The sequence below is a fragment of the Chiloscyllium plagiosum genome, unplaced genomic scaffold (assembly GCF_037043375.1).
Source record: "Chiloscyllium plagiosum isolate Xiang-an unplaced genomic scaffold, Cpla_swu_hap1 HiC_scaffold_31, whole genome shotgun sequence".
Taxonomy (NCBI): domain Eukaryota; kingdom Metazoa; phylum Chordata; class Chondrichthyes; order Orectolobiformes; family Hemiscylliidae; genus Chiloscyllium; species Chiloscyllium plagiosum.
Genome location: NW_028270169.1, coordinates 22,227,320 through 22,252,279, shown reverse-complemented (window position 1 = coordinate 22,252,279; position 24,960 = coordinate 22,227,320). Strand labels below are relative to the sequence as shown.

The following is a 24,960-nucleotide window of genomic DNA, read 5'->3' as shown; positions in this document are numbered from 1 at the left end:
AATCTAGATTTGCCTGTCTGATTGTGACCAGTGCTTTATTCTTTTTGGGCAGGACATGATTTATGTATTGCATTTTGCAGCCTAGATGTCAATAAAGAAGGCACATTCATGTCAAGATTTGTGCTGTTTGATGGATGATGCTTTACAATCTGGGCTTGCATTTCAGTGATCATTCTAGATGGAAAAAGCGTGTCCATGCTCATTAGTTTTATTGTGATGTGTTCTTCTTGAAACAAAATATTTTCTGTTGAACAGCATGCAGTCATAGCTTGGACATATAGCATGAGAGGAGCTGTGGATGAATTTGTTTTTCTGGTTGAAGTAATAGGGAGTGTCATGAACATCCTGCCCAAGGCAAGGTTTCATTTTTCTTCCATCCTGAACCTGGTTGCTGCAGGGGAAGAGAAAAGGATAACTTGCCAGCATTTAATTGGTGAAGTGATTCCGTAACGTGCAGTGCAAACAGTTGTCAGAAATGAAATTGGTTCATAAATCTTCCCAGGCGAAATGACCCAAGTGTCTCCTTCAGGTGAATGATGTAATTTAATCATTGTTTTTTCCGTTGGTACCACAATAACATTTGATGTTTCTCTTTTCGTTTGCAGACTGGGCGTGTGGATAAAAATCACCCCTTGGTGTGTGGGCATACAGCGCCTGTGCTTGACATTGACTGGTGTCCACACAATGACAATGTCATTGCCAGCGGCTCTGAAGATTGTACAGTCATGGTAAGGATTGGTCAGTTACTGCATGGACATCACATTCAGTAAGACAGTGATTGATATTTTTCCATTATTGTGCAGTTACGATGCTTATTATCTCCATATTAGCACAGAAAAAAGTGCTACATAAATTCATGCGATTGGAGCACTTTTAAAGGGAGCCCCTTTGCTGTCACAAAATCACAATCTCCACTATCTGGAAGAATTAACACAGCAGATCCATGGGTATATCAACCCCTGCAAGTTCCTCTCCAAGCCACTCACTATCCTGACCTAGTGCTATATTTCCATTTCTTCACTGTCACTAAGTCTATACTCCGAACACTCTTCCAAACAATATCTTGGGTATTCTGCACCCTTGAGAACCACAGCAGCTCAAAAAGGTGGTTCACCCCCTTTTGCTCCAGAACAATTAAGGAAAGGCCAGTCATTACTGATTTTACCAACCTGCCAACATGCATGAATGTTTTAGGGAAACGAAAATAAAAGTCCTTGTTTAGAAGAAGAATTTATGCTTCAGAGATTTTCAAAATTAAGAAATTTTGGATGTTGATAAAAAGACATGGACTCTGAATGATAATGAAAACCACAGAGCTCTCAGTGTGAAGAGTTTTGCGATGGATGGTGAGAAGGAAGGGAGTTGGTTTACCTGAAGTGATGATTGAAACAACAGCTGTCACATTTAAACTAATTATTTGAAAACAAACCATGTTTAAAGTGGCAGGCAGAGGGAAGAGAATGTGGTTGGAGTATGGTACATTTGAGGAGCGAGCATTAACTCAGGTTTGAGAGGAAAATTGTTGCCTTTTTGTGTTGAGAATTTCATAAAGCAGAAATTCTGGGATGGCTCACAGTAAAACTTCAGGAAACATGGCAAATCCGGAGCTTCTAGGCTCACTGAACAGACCCCATGCATCATATGCTTGAACATGACAGGTAGTTAGATGAGAGCTTTGAGGCTGGTTGGGTTACAGCAGCCATTCCAGTATAGTTTTGCTGACTAAATAATAAGCTGTGTGCTTTCAGCCATACTGCAGTGAAGCCAATGCTCTAACTCTATTTCTGGAGCTGGGCTGTGGAAACTGTTTGAAGCAAGGCTGCATCAAAAACAAAATACAGAACATGAAACAAGACTAAACAGAAAATGACATCACTGTGAAACATGGCCACTCCAAATCTTTTAAATTTGGAATATTTGCTGGCACTTGATCTTTGTGAGATGGATATACTGTGAACTTAACCTTTTCAGACACCCAATTACATTGTGTCCATAGTCTGCACTTAGCATGAATCCACTCTGACACTAAACAGTGAGAAGACTTAAACTTCCTTAGAATCTAATTGGGTGAGCTCACTATCCATGAACTGTTTGATGAGGTCTATTCTGCTGTTAGGTTGGACTCATGTTGAAGGTTTGTGTGCAGTGTAGCTGACAAGCAAATGTTGCAGGTGTATTATGGAACCACCATTTAGCCATGTTTTGAAATGATGTTCCCCTCTGGTCCTTTGTACTGTGTAGCATTCCCCATTTGCAGCTGGAGTATGGTTCCTGTGCTGTTACCAGGGTCATTTCTGAATTAGCCTTGAAGTATGCATGCTGAAAATGTGTTGCTGGAAAAGCGCAGCAAGTCAAGCAGCACCCAAAGAGCAGGAGAATCGACGTTTCGGGCATGAGCCTTTCTTCAGAATTCCTGAAGAAGGGCTCATGCCCGAAACGTCGATTCTCCTGCTCCTTGGATGCTGCCTGACCTGCTGCGCTTTTCCAGCAACACATTTTCAGCTCTGATCTCCAGCATCTGCAGTCCTCACTTTCTCCTTGAAGTATGCATGAGAAAGTTGGGGGGCATGTGCTTTGCTTTTTAAAAGAACGTTTTTCAACTTTTAAAGAAGGTGTATCCAGTCTCTGCTTACTTCTGCTGCCATCTTAAATACAAGCATTAAGTTATGAGGAGATCTTACACAAATTAAGAAAATCCCCCCCCCCCCAACCTTCTAAAGTTTTGTTTTAAAAGACATTAAGAAGAGCAAACAGGATAGAGAGAGAAATAGCTATGATCAAGAAATTTGCAACGAGATGAAAATTGGGAGAATGGTAAATAGTGAGAAGGATAGCTATAAACTGCAGAAAGACATCAATGGAATGGTCAGCTGGAGAGAGCAGTGGCAAATGAACTTTAACCTAGAAAAGGATGAGGTAATACATTTAAGAATCCCTATCATGACAAGGGATTACACTGTAAATGGTAGAAACCTGGAAAGCCATGAAGGTCAAAGCGATCTTGATGTCCATGCTCACAGATCCCTTAAAGTAGAAGGTCAGATAGATAAGGTGGTTAAAAAGGCATATGAGATACTTCCCTTTGTTTGCTGAGGTATAAAATACAAAAGCAGGAAGCTTTTGCAGCTGTATAAAACAGTGGTTGTGCAATAACTGGAATTTTGCTTGCAGTTCTGGTCACCACAGACATGGAGGATGTGATTATACCCGAGAGTATGCAGAGGAGATTTACCAGGATACAGCCTAGGCAGAGGGTCTCAACTATGAGACAAGATTGTTTGTTTTGTTTGGAGATTGAGAGACTGATAAAAGTGTATAGGTTCTAGGAGATATAGGGTGGATAGGAAGGCATTTTTAAAATTACTAGATGCATCAATAACCATGGATTTATGGTAAAAGCCTGGAACTCTCTGCCTAAAAGGATGGTTTGAGTCAGAAACTCTTGTACTATATAAGCAGTATTTATATACTTACTTGTGAGCCGTATCCTTGAGGGCTATGGGCCTAGAGTTGGAAAATGAGATTAGTGTAGCCACATCAGATAAATGGCCTCCTGTACTGTAAATGTGTGTGAGAAGCTATTTTCCATTACTTGGGATATTTTCAATCGGGGTGTTGAATCTAAAAATGTTTTTGATGTATCCTTTCACTGAGTGTACATGCTGGGTGCCCATCCCAAATTACCCTTGAAATGACAACTTGCTTGGCCATTTCGAAGGACAGTTAAGGGTCAACCAGAATCCTGGGTATCTGGTGTCACATGCAAGCCAGAACAAGTAAGGGCAACACATTTCTATCCCTAAAGGGACATCAATGAACCGGATTGGTTTTCCCAACAAGCATTACTGAAACCAGCTTTCAGTTGACGATTTTATTGAATGCCAGCAGTTACTGTGGTGAGATTTGAACCTGTCCCCACAGAGACTGACCCTGGGTTTCTGGGTTGCTAATCCAGTAACATTACTATAATGCCATTGTCACACATTGGAGCGAGCTTTTTCAGCAGTGCAACTAGGGAACATTTCTATACAAAGGGTGGGAGAAATTTGGATCTCTTCTGCAAATGGCAAGTGTTACTTTTAAGGTTTTTGGTGGATTTTTGTTCACCAGTGTTATTCAGGGCTATGGGACAAATACACATATATGGAGTTGGATTGTAAATCAATCATAATCTTACTGAATTGTGGTACAAGCTGAAGGGGATAAATGGTCTACTCCTATTAACATGTCAACTTGCATTGCTGACCTGCAGTACCATCACAGCCTATTTTGAAATGTTTATTTAGAAAGACATGCCTCTTCCTCAGCAAATTAAGTCTGAAATCTGCTTCTTTGTGCATGTATTAGTTCAGAAAACTACGCTCAGAATGTAACTCGGGGTTGAGAATGGAATGAGTTAGGAAATGTAACGATTTCATAATTCAGAGCTGATCAATCTTGACAAATGATGTCTCCAAGGGGAACTTAGAATGGGCACTCAATGGGATAGGGAGAGTGATGCTTTCAGATGCAGTGTACATCATTAGCAGGATGATAAGCTTGCAATAGGTCGAAGTTTTATTAAGACATACCAGGAAGAGTTGGAACAAGTTGCCAGAAAGATTGGTTGAAGCCAGGAGACAACTTCTTTAATTGGGAGCTTCTAAATACTGTAATATGAAGATTGGTTACTGTCCTCGAAGTGTTTCAGATCAAATAGTCTTGATCCAAAACTGGTATTGAGCATGTAGATGAATGGACTCACATCTGCATCTCGTGATCAGAGATAACAAATAAGATTGGATTCATCTGCACCTCCTATTTCCTAGCTTTTGCAGTTTCTAATTAAATTTAACATAGTTTGCAAATGAATTGCTAGTACTTAGCTTAAACGCTTTATGACTTATAAAGTTCAATACATGTTTATTATGAAGGATAATAAATGTAAAGTATTTCTGGAGAGTGTTGTGATAAGGCTAGAGATATAGATCCTTAAGGCAGTTCAGTTTCTGCTGTGTTACTGCCTTATCTTTTCTAGGGTATTTATTAATTCTTGTATTTTTATTTTACAAATTGTTTATTATGTTTGAATTATGAGGAGCACCTTTTAAGCTGCCTGTCTTAACAGCACATCTATTTCATTAAACTTCAAAGAATCTCAGAAGCTACAAAGAGAGTGAAGTTATAGAAGAATCAGTGCATATATTGCTTAGAGACTCATTTATTTGTGAGCTTTTGTTTATAATAAAAATCCATTGAAATAGCAATCCCCTGGAGTGCTGCAAACTGTGTGTCATGAAGATTGATGTGGCTCTCCTGTGAATTCAGAGGTGTGAAAATAAATCCTTTCATTCACATATATTCCCTCCAGTAGAGGTGACCAACTCATCTGAGTATTCATTGAAAGGTAATGAATAAAATTAGTTAAGGTCCCCCTTGCTGGAAGGGGGTAGCTAGTGACAATGAAATGCCTTTATTAATGCCTCTCCTGCACAAGGGCATGTTCAAACCATTCATCTTGTTGAAACTGAAGAATTCCACTCACCCGTCCTGAATGAATGATCCATTTAATAAATGTGACTTCTCCCCTTTTTTTTCCCAAGTTGGCCAGTATTTTAATGGTACTCTCTGATGACAGTCATCACCACTTTGCCACAAGGTAGTATTCCTACCTCTGAGCCAGAAAGTTGTGAGTTCGAGTCCTGCTCAATTTGAGCACAAAATCCAGCACATGTGTAACGTAACAACTGTTCGCAGAGAGGGCCGGCTTTCTGTTAAATTAATAGCAGCACATCTAGCGGAGCAGAATGCAGCTTGATGTGATCCACCCACATGGTGAGCAATATGCCAGATACACTCAAGTCTGTGCCCTTGAACTTGAAGTCATTCAGTCAGCTTCCGAGCCCATTGTGCACAAGGACATCAAAGGAGTGGCCAAGTGTTGAGCAAATTGCTGGCTGCAGAGAAATTGTGCAAATGGAGGGCCAAAGGCTCATAAAATCAGAGTCACAGGAACATGAAGAAGAATGTTTTTCCCCAGGGTAAATGCAGAGAACAGGGTGTTGGCAGGGAGTTTAGAGATACAGAAAATGGGCAGCAGAGGAAGTGGTTAGCAATGGCCTTGTCATTAACCAGAGACAGTGAGCTTTGGGGATTGGTTTAGAAATATGGTTTGATGGTTTATATGGGAATGGTTTAGAGAGAAAAGAAAAACAAGAAAGTGAGAATTGGACAGCTGGAAAGAGCAGCGATTTTGTTAGTTCTCTGTTAGGATGACAGCAGCACTCACCATTGAAGACGAGCTTTCTTCTAGCATGTGTGAGCTCTTGCAATTTACAGTGATTGGTTTGGCATGAGCTGTTGCAACCTTTGTTATTAAAGGTAATGGGAATCTGGAATTTGCTCTGCAAAATGCTGTGGATGCTGGGGAGAATTGGAGCTTTCTGGACTAAGATCAATAGAGTTTTGTTACGAATCAAGGCTATGGAACTAAGACACACAAATGACATTCCAGTACAGATCTGCCATGATCTCACTCAACAGTGAAGCAGGCTTGAGGGGCTGAATGGCCTCCTCCACTTTCTGATAAATGAATGAGTGCATATGCTCAGCAAGATGTTGCTACATTCAATAAATGAAAGGCCAATGTTGCCTTTCTCTTTCATGGATGTTAAAAGTATAATATAATCAATTGATTGTTTTTCATGTGTCAAAGCAATCCATTGGTTATATTATACTCTTATTTCTTGGGCAGTCTGTCTGCACACAGCAAGATTCCACAACAATAAATGAGTGAATTCTGTGTAGGCAGAGAGGGATGTCGGTTAGGATACTGAGTTGACCATTCTGTTCTTTTAAAAACAATGTCGCTAGGTTTTTTTGCAGCCACTTGGACAGATCTTGGGTTAGCTGTTTAATTGAAAGATGGTGCATTGGAAAATCAGAACACCCATACAGCATGTACTCTCTGAAATACAACACACCCTATTGACTCAAAAGTGTGAGTAGTAACAGTCAACCAAACTGTCAGGATGTAATGTCAGTGCAAGTTATCATTGGAAATTGAAATGAATGTTTTAACTATTGCCTTTTTATACCTAGTGATTGTCACGACAACTCATTTCTAGCTGTTTGTATTTGTCTTTTGACTTTTCTAAATTAAAGGCTGAAATGAAAATAAAATGTATATTAATTTAGTTTGTGAAGCTATAAACTAATAGGCATGTCCCTCTGTATACAGGCATAGCTGTCTGGGTAAGGGTTGTCACTGATACTGAAGTTTGTAAGGACGTTATATCATGCACAGCTCCCTTTTATTACCAGCACAGTTATGTGTACATGAAGCTTTTGTTTTTGCTCACCTCGAGTTTTCCAAGAGTTTGGAAAATGGTAAATGTCGAGAACACAATGTCACAAACTTGAGCTTTGCTGAATTTTGCAAACCAAACTGTTTCTAATTCATTCATGGAAAACATAGGCATTGCACATCCCAACTGGCAGGTTTATGATTAAGCCCATGTTAATAAGCTAGGTATGTTACATGGATTAAAGGAAAAGAAATAGGAGGACAAGAATGTCATTATGAACCAGTAATATGTGGATCTTAACCAATCCTCTTTTCCATAACCCAAAAGTGGCTGAATATGGAAACCTGTTTAAGTCAGTAATGGTGAGTGCTTAATTTGGGATATTGTTCAATTGTATTCAACCATCACTGCCATCAAGCATTCATGGGTTTGAATTTATCTTTGATTTGGCTGATTAGTACTTGCTTAAATTCACTGGACTGATGAATAGTTATTTTGAGCTGAGTACTATGCTATGATCTCTTTGATCTCTTCGTTGGGATTTTTTTGGTGCCTTGATATTTACTTGGACCTGTTGTGTCCTATTTACATTTGGTACAACCTGCTGATTTTGAAAAAAAAAACAACGAAAGCTCTTGTTGCAATCAGTAAACTCAGGCTCATTCATTAATATTGATGGCTTTGAATCTTTCCTTCCTGTGCATGCAGACAATTGCCTGACTTTGGTACCTGTATGGTGGACAGGTAAATTGGGAATATCAGCTCTGAAAGTAAAATATTGCTCTTTCGTAATGAACAAGTTGATCAAAGAGATCACTTCAAGAGATTTCCTGCATTAAGGAAGCAAACTGGATTTCACATCTGCTTTGATGTTTCACTGGGTTTGGCAGCAGTACTGAGTGATTGCACTCAGCTGGACAATTTTTATAGTGCAAAATTCCATAACAATGTATGCTCTGGCATCAATGCACTATGGGGAAGCGGTGACATAGTGGTATTTTCACTGGTTATAGTAGTCCAGAGACCCAGGTGGAATGCCCTGGGGAGGTGAGTTCGAATCCCACTTTGGCCACTGGTGAAAATTGGATCCATGAAAATCTGGAACTAAAACTTAGCCAAATTATGTCAATGGTTGAAAAAAACACGTCTGGTTCACTAATGCCCTTTAGGGAAGGAAACCTGTCATTCTTACTGGCCAAGATGCATATCCAGGCTGACAGCAATATGGTTGACTCATATCTGCCTGCAATGGCCCAGCGGACCAGTCTGTTCAGGTAGCAATTAGGGATGGGAAGTAAATGCTGGTCCAGACATGGATTCTTGCAACACATGCCTGACTATATTTTCAAAAATTCTGTTTGTCAGTGCCTGTCTGATGTTGACATCTTCTTGAAGTTGGTCATTTCCTTCTCTGTTCCTTCAACCTGTCGAGCTTCTCACCAAAAATCACAATCTGGACAAAGAAAATGTGGCAGGAGCAAGTGACTGCAGATGCTGGAATCTGTGCTGAAAACAAAACATGCTGAAAATCACAGCGGGTCAGGCTGCATCCGTGGAGAGAGAGCAAGCTAATGTTTTAAGTCTAGATGATTCTTCAATAGAGCTGCCTAAACTTGAAACATTAGCTTGCTGTCTGTACGGATGTTGCCTGACCCGTTGTGATTTCTAGCATTTTTTGTTTTCAAATGAGATATGGTATTTGCTGAGCTTTGGAGGCTAGATACTGGGACAGCTTCTCATTGAAATGACTCCTTAGTCCCATTGTCGCAGACTGGCTGGCATTGATTTTAACCAGGGGTGTGAGAGGGTAGGGAGCGGGAGGCAGATAATATTTACGAAGAAGGTGATCACTTGCTGATTTTGTCAACCATGCCTAACAACTGTCTGAATAGGTATTTGGAGAAAGATCTTGAGCTTTGTGGGGACCCAGAGAAACTCATGGAAGAAATTAAATAGAGGGGAGTGGACTTTCCTCGTCATTTCTTCTGTAGGAAGGAAAGGGAAAGACTGAAAATAGGCAATGGTGATTGTGGTAGTGATATCACAAACCCAGTAATCCAGAGGCTGAGGCTAAAGTCCTGGGGAAATGAGTTCAAATTCCACAATGATAGCTGGTGGAATTTAAATTGAATTCACAGAATCCGGAATTGAAAGCTAGTATCAGGCATGGTGATAAATTAAACTACCGCTGATTGTGATTTAAAATCCATTTGGATTCATAATGTGCTTTAAGAGATTAAGATATGTCATCCTTACCTAGTCATGTGAATCCACACTGAGTAATGTGCTTTACTGTAAACTTCCCTTTTAAAATGGCTGACCAAGCCATTCTGTCCAAGGCCAGTTCAGAATGAGCTATAAATAGGGATCATGCCTACCTCCGATGAAAGGATATAAAAAGGCACAAATACTCCATGTTGGATATGGGACCTCTCTTCTACTTTCTAGTTTGTAATGATTCCACATTCAAACCAACTTAATGTTTAACTTTCCCAGGCCTTTTCTGGATATTTGAGAGGAGCCCTTGTCATCAAATACCTTTACTTCCAAGTGATCTGATAATCCCACTTGCAGGAAATCCTGTTCCACTGACTTTCACTGGCCTGTTTATTCCTGGGAACCACAGCTCTCCACTGCCTTGTCTAACTGGCCATTTTATAATGCATGGATCTCAACAACTGGAAGATAGATAATCTGGCCGCTGTGCTAGCACAGTAAACAACTACGTTTCCCAAAATGAATTACATGTTTAGTTACATCATGTTGGCTAGATTCATCTTTGTCTTTAAACTGGGACCAATTATAACCCCTCAGCTACTTCACTGCTTAGGCAGCCCCTTGCAACTGAAGACAACCTACTTCCAATCCAGTTCGATGAGTTCTGAGATGACTGATAAGTCCAATATACAATCTGGAGACTCTATCCCATGCAGGGCTGGTGAGCTTGGAGGTTCGGGTTGTTGAATTGCTTGGAGGTTTAAGCAACTTCATTGCTGTGTACTCCTGGTGAGGTCTCTCAATATGTTCAGTGTCTTCCCAAAAAGAACTACCTCCATTTGGTCAGTCACAGGTCAGAGTCTACCAAGACTCTATTGGGATGCTTTCAGGGCATCACAAGAGTGGTTCCATTGTCCACCCGGAAGTCTCAGGCCGTGACTGACCTCCGAGTAGCGGAATTGCTTTTGAAATCCGGTGTCAAGCATATGGACTGTCTGGAGGAGTTGGTTGAGTGATTAGTGCCTCAATGCTGTGCACAGTGACTTGGGAGATCTGACCCTAGTCAATTAACTGAGCATCAGAGTCCAAACATAAGACCGAGTGATCTCATATCCAAGGTAATGCCTTCCCTCACGGCTAGTGAGGTTGTTGTTTTAGCAATATTGGCCCCCTTCAAATGGATCTGGCATTTACACCAAAACAACTGATGGTTTTGGTTAAATTTAAAAAACTGTCAAATTGTTTGTACAAAAAAAATGACAGTTTCCAGAATATGACGGAGGCCAATAATAATAATAATTTTCCTTTTGTCACGCCCAATTCAACTGGGATTTCCTTAAATATTTTCCAGAGCTTCAGAAAATTCAGTTTACCATTTGTTATAGCAACAGGATTTATAATCTTGTAAAGCAACCACAATTACTGGAATGGTTTAGGACTACTGACAGAGAAATTAATAGGAAAACTGCAAATGGTGTCTTCAAGTCCACATGATTTAAATGGAATTGTATTATTTGGCTAAGAGTCACAGGCATTGGAAATTAGATATTGAATCCACAAATGGGTTTGTCTTGACTTTGAGGTTTGATAACCAAGGTTGACAAGGGAGCACTTTATAAAAAGAAAAATTAGCTTGCTTTGCCAAAACACATACCAAATTGTGCTTCTAAGGACAGTGTCTCAGAGGAACACTGGGTCAGGAGTTGATGCATACCAAGACTGGAATTCTAGTTATTTTTATTTGGATCTCAAAATGATTGAATAAAATCTGAACTGGGTAATTTAAGGCTTATCAAGCTGAGGACAGAATAATCTCAGCCAACGTTCCTGCTTTTGACCCTTGCTGCAAGCCAACATGTCATTAGGTAATGGGAAGTGGATCAGGCTGGAATCCTAAAATTGGCCGCCGCTCAGTTAAAATGCAGTTACTTTTATGAAAATGATCTCAAAGAAATGAAATCGCTCAAGTGTTAAGAGGCTAACATGGCTCAGTCAGTGATGGTCATCAGGTTGAATTATCGTATCAGGCTGTTTTGACATATTGGTTAAAACTCACATTCCCTGTTCTTGGATCCACTGAGCCAATCAAAGTCATTACACTTCCGAAAATGAAGTGCATTCTATTTGGAGAATATATCAAAGCTTGTGGGGTGGGGTTTATATTGAGGGAAACTTGTAAAATGTGTCTAAATGATTGCTATAGAAAGTAAAAATCTATAAACAAGGCACAAGTTTCTCTGTAGTAATATGTTTTAAGAGTTATTAAGTCAACGGTGGTGGTACGTTTCAAATGTCTAATGTGTTTCTTTGATATTGTGGTGCTGTGCTTATCAGGTGTAAGTTCTTTCTTTGCCCATTGAAAACAGATAATATCTTGCATGTTTCTGCCTGGCTCTAATACAGTCATGGAAGAGTTTGTTACCCAGGATTGCATTTTCAGATATTAGGGACATTTGTTGTCCATTTCAATATTGTTTAAAAGGAACAGGTAATTCAATCTGTTTATTTTTGATAACTTACTTGAGATAAATTTATTGTGACATAAAACTCAAACACTGTGAGATAGCCTCATCCCAGGATGTTGAATTGTTTTAGAAATTCGAAAACAATTGTTGAAATGAAACCAAACAAGCCACCAGTTTTGGTTTCCAGTTACTGAATGCTGAGAACCAGCAAGAGGACAGACCCTGATGGAATATATACCATTTGCCTGAATGAGTACAGCTACAACAACACTTGAGGTGTTCTTTACTCTTTCATGGAGCACAGGCATCAGCGGCCAGGCTAGAGTTTGCTTCTTATCCCTAATTGCCCATGAACCAAGTGGCTGGCTAGGCCATTTAAGAGGCCAGGTAAGAGTCAATCACATTACTGTGTCCCTGGAATCACATGCCAGATCAGGTAAAGATGGCAATAACAACAGAAATTGCTGGGAAAATCTCAGCCAGTCTGGCAGCATGTGCGGAGAGAAACCAGAGTTAAAGTTTTGAGTCCAGAGGCCCTGCTTCAGAACTACACAGTGCAAGCTGGAAGAACTACATCTCATTTTCCCCTTGGGGACTCAGCAGCCTTCCGGACTCAGTATCCAGTTCAATAATTTTGGGACCTGAGCACCTTCCCCCATGTCTTTATCCCAAACCTCACATACCAGGCCTTGTCATCACATGAGCTGCTCCCATAATCCTTAGCAACTATTGATTCTCCAGGCTGACCATTCTTTAGTCTGTCCAACTGTTGTTCTCTCCCATCAGGCTCTATCTTCACCTTTCATTTACTTCTCCCCCACCCACCTTCCTCTCACACCATTTTTAGTATATCTACCAACTTCTTTCAAACTCCAATTAGTTCTGAAGAACGGTCAACTGTACACAAAATGTTAACTCTGCTTTCTCTCCACTGATGTTGCGAGACCTGCCAAGTTTTCCCAGTAAATTCTGCTTTTGTTTCTGATTTCCAATCTTTATTTTATTTGTTTAAGTAAAGATGATAGATTTCCTTCCCTAAAGGGCAAAAGTCAACCAGATGGGATTTTACATCAATTGATAGTTTCATAGTCACCATCACTGAGCTTTTACATTCCAGATTTGTTAACTTATTATTCAGATTCCAGCTGCAGTGGTGGTATTTGAACCTATGGCCCATAAACATGCCTGGCTCTCTCGGTTGCCAGTCCAGTGACATTACCACTACTCCATCATCTCAACACTCTGTAAACCAAGACAGTAAGTTTCATCAATATTCCTGCAGTCATAGTCCAACACCTCAGCCATTAGGTGCAGTAGTGGATATGATCTGCAGAACCCACGTTGATGCTACAGTCAAGAAAGCACAACAATGCCTCTACTTCCTCAGGAGGCTAAGGGAATTCGGCATTTTCATAAAGACACTTCCTAATTTTTATAGATGAACCATAGGAAGCATTCTATCTGGATGCTTCACAATGTGGTTTGGCAGCTGCTGTGTGCAGAACCATAAGACACTACAGAGACATTGTGAACAGAGTCCAGTCCATCACGCAAGCCAACCTTCCATCCATTGACTCCATCTACACTTGCTGCGGCCTTGGGAAGGCAGCCAACATAATCAAAGACCCCTGCCACCCGGTTATAATCTCTTCTAACCTCTTCCAAAAGCTTAAATACGTGTCCCAACAGATTCAAGAACAGCTTCTTCCCTGCTGTTGTTAGACTTCTGAATGGACCTTTTAAACCTCACATTTAATGTTGATCTCACTGTTTGTGCACCTTCTCTGCAGCTGTAACATCGTATTCTTCGCTCTGTTCTATTATCCTAATGCACTTTGTGTGGTATGATCTGCCTGTACTGCACACAAAACAAAACTTTTCACTGTACCTCAGTACATGTGGCAATAATAAAATGAAATTACAGCAAGAGTGCCATTTGGTTTTCAACCTCAACCATTGAGAAAATCAAGGGCAACAATGACATGGGATCGCTGTCTCTATGTAGTTCCTGCCCAGGTCACATGCCATCTGACTTGGACAAAGACAGCACGCTCCTGTCATTGGCCATGGGTCCATTCCTGGAGAAAGTTGGTGATTTTTGTGAATGGTAAAATGTACAATACACAGCACATGCACAGTGCACGTGCTTACTCCCAGAAGACTACAGATGACCAAACGCGAGGATCGTAGTGGGCAAAAAGGATGCACAGTAAATATTGCATTAGTCAGTGATTTCAGGGAGGACAGAACTGTATTACCATTCCCTCATTGTTGAGAGCCAAAATCTTCAAATTCCAGGCAAACTACTGTGTGACAGTGCCATCCCACAGAGATTACAGTGGTTTGAGAAGGTGACCCACCATCTCGAATCTTGAGAGGCCTGGACATAGTGGACGTGGAGAAGATGTTTCCACTAGTAGGAGAGACTAGGACCTGAGGGCACAGCCTCAAATTGAAGGGATGTTCCTTTAGAACTGAAATGAGGAGAATTTCTTCAGCCAGAGGGTGGTGAATCTGTGGAATTCATTGCCATAGCAGGCTGTGGAGGCCAAGTCATTGTGTGTATTTAAGACTGAGAAAGGTAGGTTCTTGATTCATAAGGAGATGGAAGGGTTATGGAGAGAAAGGGGTTGAAAAGCATATCAGCCATGATTGACTCAATGGGCCTAACGGCCTAATCCTGCTCCTGTCTCCCTGGTCTTATGGTCTTATCTCCTGGGAAAGCAGGAATGGACAATAAATGTAACCTTGCTGCATCACCCACATCCTGTGGAATTGAAAAAAAATTAAATTGTATTTAATGGCTTCATTCTTAGCCATTTATATATTTTGTATTGTTCTCCAAGGAGTGTGTATTAATAGTTTATGCTGTACCTTTATGGCTGCAAGGTAATATAACTCAGAAAAGAGTTAGCTCATTGAGCTGTTTCCAATCTTCTATCCCTTGTATGTGTCAGAAATTGGCATATGCATCTCGATCAGCTCCCACTTACCAACACAAAATTTCTGACTGACAATTATTCTGAAAGTTTCACTTCATTTGGCAAGATTGAAAAACTTTAGCAGTGAAACATGGAGAGTGGAAATAAAAGAATATTGCAGTAAGGGGTAGTGTGATGAGGTAGAAACTGTGTTTTATTCTTGGTAACTGATAAGAATCCAGAATCCTTAATGACCTATGCCATTGACGTCACTGTCCAAACTATAATGGTAAATAGCTACAACCCTGCCTCTGAGATCATTTAAAGTACTATATTTATCCTTTACAACTAATATCAACAAATTATTGGGTTCTATTAGGACTCCAACTAAGGATAAGTTGCTGACTTCTGCAAGAACACTCTTCTATTATTCTTCAGGGAGAAAGATTCTCATTCGATGTTAATATTTTAGTAACTAGTCCACCATATTCCTAATGATCTTTCCTTTCCCTACAAAGAATACTGATATTTAACACCCAATTAAATTTGAACTAATCACTAGATATTGATGCTTTAATGAAGTTAGGGGGTGAATCAAATTTTGGGAAAACTTTTTTAAAATTTGAATCAGATCCCTAGTACTAGTCCTGTCTACTGAAAGACAAGAAGTGATGTTTTTCAGTCAGCCATTAATACCCAAAGTACTGCAATTCCATGCTTAATGTCTTCTACAGTGCTACAAATGTGTTAAACATCTATGTGCATAATGTTTGGATGCAGTTTGCAAACTTGCCATTTTTTTTATAAGTTACATTTGAAAGCAGTTGAATTTTTCTTTTCCCTGGCAGTGATTTTGTTTTTGAACATGAACAGCTATGTTGTAGTGGTCACAACAAAGCTGTTTGCAAATTTACGTTTTGGTTACTGTGTTTTCCAGAAAAATCTCAATGTCTGAGATTTATAACAGAGCTTTCAATAGCATTGTTTCAATGGAGAGTCGAGAGTGTGGTGCTAGGAAAGCATAGCAAGTCAGGCAGCATCCGAGGAGCAGGAGCATGAGAATCGGGGGAGGCGTATGGGGAGGAGGGTGCGTGATGGACAGGTCCGGAGGACAGTGCCGAGTTGGAGGCTTGGGACTGGGATAATGTGGGGGGAGGGGAAATGAGGACACTGTTGAAATCCACATTGATCCCCTGCAGTTGCACAGTCCCAAGGTGGAATATGTGAGGTTCTTCCTCCAGGCATTGGGTGATAATGGTTTGGTGGTGGAGGAGGCACCGGACCTGCATGTCCTTGACGGAGTGGGAGGGGGAGATGAAGTGTTCAGCCATGGGTTGGTGGATGTGGGTGTCTCAGAGATGTTCTCTGAAACAATCCGCAAGGGGGTGTCCTGTCTCCCTGATGTAGAGGAGACTACACCAGGTGCAATGGATACAGTAGATGACATTGGTAGTGGTTCAGGTAAATTTCTGACGGATGTGGTAGATCAAGAACATGTTACAACCAATATGGCTCAGTCTAGTATAAATTCTGAAATTAGCTCATTGGTAAAGAGGGCATGTCCTAAACCCAAAGAATCTATTTGGTATAGTTTATTGGTCAGCCTTTGCCTGCTAGAAGTTAAAGCTTCAAAGTCAGAAGTCACACGACTCGAGGTTATAGTCCAATAAGTTCACCCAATGAAGGAGCAGAGCTCCGAAAGCTGGTGATTTTAAATAAACCTGTTGGACTATAACCTGGTGTTGTGTGACTTCTGACTTTGTCCACCCCAGTCCAACACCGGCATCTCCATATCATGAAACTTCAATACCGAAGAACAGGAATGGGCCAAATTCACATTCACAAAGTAAAGGTATGATGATGACTTAGTGGTTAAATACAGTGAGCAGAGTGTAATAATAGAGAATGCTATGTCATATATGAAGTCAGCTATTTATTGAAAAAAAATCTAATACACAACATCTTTCATTTAGTTTTGTCCAACTCAATACTTGGAAAAAAGTGACGGAATGATTTTGACACAGAAGGAAGACATGTGACTCATCACATTTGTGCCAGCTCTCCACAAAAATAACTTGACCACTCTCATTCCTTTGCTTATTCCTTTTACCCCTGCAAATGTTTTTCTCTCCAGATGCTTATCCCATTCCCTTTTGAAAGCCATAATTGATTCTGCCCCAACACGCTCTTGGAACTGTGCATTCCATATCCTGACCATTGCCTGCCCAGAATAGGGTATTCCTCAGGCTGTGTGGCCAGCATAGCATCAAAACAAAGGAACATAAGAATTCTCATTGTTTAATCTTGTTATGTGCAAATTAGCTGCTACTTTTGCTGTCCAATGTATCCCTGATTCACCTACATAGCAGGTGCGTAGAGTGTTGAGGGGTGACCTTCTAGAGGTTTATATAATCATGAGGGGTATAGACAAGGTGAATGGCAGGTATCTATTACCTAGGGTGAGGGATTTCATGACAATGGGGCACATAGCTACACACCAAGCTACAAAACTGCCAGTTTCTCAGAAGAGTAGCTAATGCAGGATGTCTAAAAGGGATGAAACATTATCGGGGATATGCAGGACTGCAGAGCTGAGATTAAAATCAAATCAACCACGATCTTATTAAGGTCAGAACTCACACAACACCAGGTTACAGTTCAATAGGTTTATTTGAAATCACGAGCTTTTGGAGTGCTGATCATTTGTCATGAAGGAATAGCGCTCTAAAAGCTAGTATTTCAAATAAAGCTGTTGGACTATAACTTGGTGTCATATGACTTCTGACCTTGTTCATCCCAGTCCAACACTGACACCTCCAGATCACGATTTTATTAAGTAGTGGAGCAGGCTTGAAGGCCCAAGTGACCTACTCTTGTACCTTATTTGTATGTCCATGGTATTTGTCCATGAGTTAGTGAACTTAGAGCAAATAACTTTGTCTTTGCTCTGACACCTCACACTCCACATAGAGCGCAGAGTGAAGATAAACCTCCACTCAACATTTTCAACAAGAAAGGAAATCAAAAAGATATTTTAAAAAGATATGTTCCTCCAATATTTTAAAAACAATTTAAACTGTGCCTGAGGGTTTTAACTTATGTGGCTACTCACTGGAATTCTTTTACTGAAATCCCCAGTTACCACAAAGCTTTTCACTGTAAATATATCAGAAATTGGCTGATGAACATTACTGACAGTTCCAGAGGAGAACGCAGCTCAATGAATTACAGCAAACAATTCAGCTGGAAATTCTTGATGTTGATTCAAACCGTGATTCATGGACTGACTAACCCAAATAAGGAACTGAATTTACTGCACTTTCAGCCTGTGAATCTGGCCCAATCCTGCTAATATTTCATGAGAAGGATTGTAGTCCAGGAACTATTAAACTGGGATGAAAATATTTATGATTGAATTAGGAGAGTTAGTTAGGATTCAGACATTTACATGTTCGGTGATTACAGGCACTAATTACTAATGCTATAAGGCAAAGGACACCATTGTTCTGCAAGGTGAAAGCAATGGATTAGATTTTTTTAAACTAAAGGTTCAGTCATTTTTTTCAGCTGCACATTTATTGATATGAGAGTTTCGAATTTTCAGTGCAGTTGGAGTTTCACAGTTCTCAGGTTTCTGAAAAGCTGAAAGATTCTATGTTCCCTTGTTCCCAGGTTCCTGTCCAGCAGAGGTGACAATTGCATATCAGAGGTCTGTGATCCCTGTACTTTGTTCTTCACACCTGATTTTGTACCATACTGTACACCCTTCCTGTCTCATTGACTTATTGGGTCATAGAATCATACAGCATGGAAACAGACCCTTCGGTCCAACCAGTCCATATCGACCATAATCCCAAACTAAACTAGTCCCACCTGCTTGTGCTTGGCCCATATCCCTCCAAATATTATTACTCATGTATCTATCCAAATGTTTTTTTTAAATTAGATTAGATTAGATTACATTACAGTATGGAAACAGGCCCTTCGGCCCAACAAGTCCACACCGACCTGCCGAAGCGCAACCCACCCATACCCATACATTTACCCCTAACCTAACACTACGGGCAATTTAGCATGGCCAATCCACCCAACCTGCACATCTTTGTGACAGTGGGAGGAAACCGGAGCACCCGGAGGAAACCCACGCAGACACGGGGAGAACGTGCAAACTCCACACAGAGAGTCGCCTGAGGCGGGAATTGAACCCGGGTCCCTGGCGCTGTGAGGCAGCAGTGCTAACCACTGTGCCACCATGCCACCCACGAAATGTTGTAAATGTTCCCTCATCTACCACTTCCTTTGGAAATTCATTCCACACATGAACCACTCTCTATGCAAAAATGTTTCCCGTCATGTCTTTTTAAAATCTTTTACCTCTCACCTTAAAAATATGCCCCATAGTCACCCTAGGGAAAAGATACCTGCTATTCACCTTATCTATGCCCCTAATGATTTTATAAATCTCTGTAACGTTACCCCTCAACCTTCTATGCACCAGTGAAAAGTGCCAGCCTATTCAGCCTCTCCCATAACTCAAACCCTCCATTCCTGGCAACATCCTGGTAATTTTTTCTGAACCGTCTCCAGGTTAATCATATCCTTCCTACAACAGTCCTCCAGGAGAGGCCTGTCCTGTACAGCCTCAACATGACGTCCCTTCACCTCTACTCAAAGGTCTGAGCAATGAAGGCAAGTGTGCTAAACATCTTCTTAACCACCGTATCTACATGTGACACAAACTTCCAGGAATTATGAGATTAGGTTAGAGGACTTACAATGGGGAAACAGGCCCTTCGGCCCAACAAGTCCACACCGACCCTCCGAAGAACAACCCACCCAGACCCATTCCCCTACATTTACCCCTTCACCTAACACTACCGGCAATTTAGCATGGGCAATTCACCTAACCTGCACATTTTTTGGACTGTGGGAGTAAAACCAGAGCACTCGGAGGAAACCCACGCAGACACGGGGAGAATGTGCAAACTCCACACAGACAGTTGCCTGAGGCGGGAATCGAACCCGGGTCTCTGGTGTTGTGAGGCAGCAGTGCTAACCACTGTGCCACTGTGCCACCCACCGATTATGTACCTAAACTCCAACATCTCTGTGTTTAATTGTATAAGTCCTGCCCTTGTTTGTTTTACCAAAATGCAATACTTCACGTTTATCCAAATAAAGCTCCATCTGCACTCCTCAGTTCATTGACCAATTGATCAAGATCTCTTTGTGAAAAATGTATTTTTCCTTTCAGTGTAATTTCACCCTTTGTATAACCTTTTTATAAAAAAAACTTAAAAATCACAAAGAATGATAATTTAATGAGTCCTCTTTTAATAAATCCTCACTTAAACATTACCAGTTTTGACTTTTTAATTTTCACATCTTGAATGGTGATTCGGTTTCATGACTTACCTGGACTGTACATTGTGTTTGTTTAGCAGCCAGGTGGCAGGAGTGTCATCATGCCTTCTGGTAGAGCTAGTGTGTCAGTCAGTACATTCATTTAAAGGTGACAATCAGTTGGATAGAGTTAACTCCTAAGAAGCTGTGTCATTGACAGAGTCATGACCACATGACAGTGCTGAGACTTTGGAGAAGGAGCAACAGCTTCAACTTTTACTGAGTTGTAATGTGTATACTCAGCCACTGTAAACAAACACTTTAAAAAGACCCAAGGGTCTAGAGATCTCTCTTCCTCAGATTAAGTCCTCACAATCATCAGCTCATACTCAATCTGAGTGCAACAGACAAAAAAAACTCACTTCCTTCTTCAGTTGGTGTTCATTGCCACATTAATTGAATTTATTTTCACACTGACCATTTTATCCCGTTATATTATTGAATTGTTTTACTACTTCTTGCTTGTGCACTGATCTAAAATTCATTCATTTTGGTTTATATTTCCACCCCTTCATCAACTTCGCATGGTCCATCTCCGACTCATCCTTTTATTTGCTGATGGAGATTGAGATGTCTAGGTGCTTTCCACTGATAACCAGCACAGACCCACTGATTCCAGAAAAACCTGGATCATATTTCTTCCCAGCCAGCTTCCAATATAGACTGCATGTCCTTTCCCCGGTTCTGTTGTAATTTGATTAGGCCACATTGTTCACCAGGACCTTTTAAATATTGTCTTTTCTCCTCAGACTGGCAAGACCTTTGAGTGATTTTAACCTGTATGCTTTTCTTTCTGTAGTGATTGGGACCAGGTGGACCTCGTTGACTACAAAGTTCTTGATTGAGGTTGTTAACCTGGGCCAATCAGAAAAGCCTTGGCTGACCAATATAACCAGGAGAAAATGTTAAAAAAAACAGGAGATTAGAATCTCCTCAGTTGAGGACTGACTCCTAGCTGGCTGGCTACAGCCTGTGTACTGTGCAGTAGTAAACACAGGGTGATTTGGTGATGGGAAATCAACCTCTGTGCAGTTATTTCACTTTCCCTTTCCTCTTTCTTGGAATCGTGTGATATTCACTTGTGTCCTTACTTTCCCCAACCCCAATCTTCATGTTTGACTGATACCTTTTTTTGTTCATTCTACCAAGCCAACATTGATTCCACTACCAAATGTATTTTCCCCTCCCTTTCTTCATTCCAAGTGCTTGTTCTGTAACTTGCTGGTTTACTCTTTAGCCACCCCATGACTAGTTGGAAGCAGATATCATTAAAATTAACTCATAATTATTGATTAATCTAGTTGCATGTTGAAACTTTAAAATGCATGTGTTAGAACATAACTGTTTTTTAAAGACAGTCATCAGCTGTAGATTTCTCCCTGATAGGTTTGTATTAATGATAATTATAAACTCTTCATCTTTTGTGTCCAGCATATTCCTGAAAGATGGAAATGTTGCCAGATGATTAGAAGAGCAAGTGATATTGAATTCTGTTACCTCTTGCCTCAGGAATTCAAGCTAAAATGAGTAATCCATTTTAGTAATCATTGTGTAAGGTGGTGGTTTGAAAGAGTTAATGATGAATTTGCATTGGCTCCACCCAATTTGATGACGCTACCTAATCTTTGAGTGGAGAAACAGTATTTCTTGTGTCAGGTCCTGAAGCACATGGCATTTGGGGTTCGTGACAGTTATAATTATGTCGAACTAGTTAATGAGTTGTACCTACTGTTACTGTGAAGTTCACCATATTGTGTTAAAGCGAGTGCCTCTTTGCGGTCTATATTCTAACACTGGTAATTTGACAGGCTCCTTAGACTCAGCGAAGGGAAACTTATGCCAAAATGGTACAGTTCCTACCCTGAGTCTAGATTAGAGTGGTGCTGGAAAAGCACAGCAGGTCAGGCAGCATCCAAGGAGCAGGAAAATCAACGTTTCGGGCAAAAGCCCTTACCCTGAGGCCAGGAGGCCTGGTTCAAGTCCCACCAACTCCAAATACATGTCATACCATGTCTGAACAGGTTGATTAAAATTGCTAGAAAGGAGGATTGGTGACAGCAAGCTAGTCCAGTCACAGGCCGCCAGTGTCTGGGAACCAGAAGAGAAACAACATGCAGTGATGGTCGCTGAAAACATAGCAGTCTTATCCTCTAAAACATTAACATTGTGGTTAGCTTCAGGTATATGCTGAAATAGTGCATTTCCCAGCTGTTAAAGGGTGACATGCTTCTTTCCCAGAGATGAATATCAGCACAAACACTGCATTTGTTGGGCAAACTGTGTTGTCAGTTCCAAATCTCTAAATCCCCAGCAAGAGTTTTAGCATCATTGAGTTCCCGTTAAATAGTGAAATATGTAAAATTATCCACAGGCCTATTGTCTTCATATCAAAATAACTGTATCTGCAAATATAATTTTTCTTTGTAAAACGTGGTGATGTAAATCTCACCTAAGAGGTAAGTTTGTATCTCTCTTGCAGCACAGTACAGCTGAGGTAAAATTGTTACAGTGACTTCATTCTCAAATTAAACCGCTCAGAGAAACATTTATTAAGGAAGGAAAGGTCTTCTTTACAAAAAGTGTAATTACTCCCTCCGTTTTAAAGGAACTCATTATGGTTCTTTTCTCAAATTTCTTTAGTGTTTGATCAAAAGTGGGGGCAGCATGGTGGCACAGTAGTTAGCACTGCTGCCTCACAGTACCAGGGACCCGAGTTCAATTCCCGGCTCAGGCAACTGTCTGTGTGGAGTTTGCACATTCTCCCCGTGTCTGTGTGGGTTTCCTCCGGCTTCCTCCCACAGTCCAAAGGCGTGCAGGTTAGGTGAATTGGCAATGCTAAATTGCCCATAGTGTTAAGTGAAGGTGTAAATGTATGGGAATGGGTCTGGGTGGGTTGCTCTTCGGAGGGTCAGTGTGGAGTTGTTGGGCTGATGTGCCTGTTTTCACACAAAGTAATCTAATCTAAAAAAGTGTTCTTGCAAGGATGTAGATTCTCTTTGATTTTAGCTAAAACAAAATTTAACTACAGAGAGTCTAAAGTTTCCTGTAGCTAATCCAATGAACTGCTTAAGTGTCAGGCTCCAAGGAGCAAATCATCTGGCAAATTGTAGTGAGGAAGAGCCAGACCATGAATTGTGAATTTGTTACAACTTAGAAACATAGAAAATGATGGTACAGAAACAGGCCATTCAGTCCACTATGTCTGTGCTGGTAAGAAGCTTTCAAGCCTAATCCTATTCTCTGGCTCTCAATCCGTGACCAGTAGTTTATTCAGAGTTTTAAATGCAATGACTGTTCCTGTCTCTCCCACTTTTCAAAACAATGAGTTACAGACCCCCATGACCATTGGGTTGTGTCACTTCATTGTTAGCTTCACGAGAATGTCATCTTATTCTTTTTCTTTATTACCTTCATGTGATTTTCATGAAGCTGCTGCATTTGTACATCAATTAAACCTTAAGCTCACCACAGAAAAACAAATCTAGTCATTCATGGCCCTAATAACTTTGTGGTGCTGTAATAATTGTTAATGGCTGCTCCCTTGTTTAGAAAATGAACAGTTGGGATGTGTTTCATTTCTTCAGGTTATGAAACGCTTTAGATAATAAAGTGGTTAAATGTCAAAATGAGACTTTATTTCCTACTTTTTCTATCTGCCTCTTTCTGAAACAAATCTTAATTTCCATTTCTTCATTCCTGTACATGATTGAATATTGAATTCAAGCTCTGTAGTTCACCTCTCTGCTCATTCTTCCTGTCACTAGTTTGCTATGTCATGGACCAAGCTCCTGGATGTCCTGGTGCCGTCACTGCACTATCTGGGGAGATCCTGTGTTACAATCACTAGCTTTGGGTTCAGCTGCCCCTTGGGACTTGTTAGCCACAGAAAGAGTGTTTGTGGATTAGTTCAGCTGGTTGGTGATCAGCTTGCTTACCTTTCCAACAGTTCTCCGCTGTACCTCAAAGGGAAACAAAAGTGAATGTGAAGTTAAAAAACAAACTGTGCCTTTAACAGCTTGCACCTGTGGCAACTTCCTCTCTGCGCATATTAAAATCTAAACAAAGACCAACAAGTCTAACCAATTAAGTGCACTGTGGATGGCCCATTCCCATTATTTCAGTTAAGTCATGAAGGGTGGTTAGATTATTGGCAATGCAATCTTTTTGAGCTGAAAAATGTGTTGCTGGAAAAGTGCAGCAGGTCAGGCAGCATCCAAGGAGCAGGAGAATCGACGTTTCGGGCATAAGCCCTTCAGGAATGAGGAGGGTGTGCCAAGCAGGCTAAGATAAAAGGTAGGGAGGAGGGACTTGGGGGAGGGGCGTTGGGAATGCGATAGGTGGAAGGAGGTTAAGGTGAGGGTGATAGGCTGGAGAGGGGGTGGGGGCGGAGAGGTCGGGAAGAAGATTGCAGGTCAAGAAGGCGGTGCTGAGTTCGCGGGTTGGGACTGAGATAAAGTGGGGGGAGGAGAAATGAGGAAGCTGGAGAAATCTGCATTCATCCCTTGTGGTTGGAGGGTTCCTAGGTGGAAGATGAGGTGCTCTTCCTCCAGGCGTGGTGTTGCCATGGTCTGGCGATGGAGGAGGCCAAGGACTTGCATGTCCTTGGCGGAGTGGGAGGGGGAGTTAAAGTGTTCAGCCAGGGGCGGTTGGGTTGGTTGGTGCGGGTTC

General features: G+C 41.0%; 1 protein-coding gene across 4 annotated transcripts in view; it reads left to right on the top strand.

The window, feature by feature from the left end:
- The window catches only part of LOC122564000 (coronin-6-like), a 242,289-nt gene that overhangs the window by 152,553 nt on the left and 64,776 nt on the right, over positions 1-24,960 (top strand). For all 4 annotated transcript variants that reach the window (XM_043718414.2, XM_043718415.2, XM_087977336.1 and 1 more), the window contains one exon: positions 606-728. In XM_043718414.2, the coding sequence (XP_043574349.1) occupies positions 606-728 (123 nt within the window). The remainder of the gene's footprint in view (positions 1-605; positions 729-24,960) is intronic.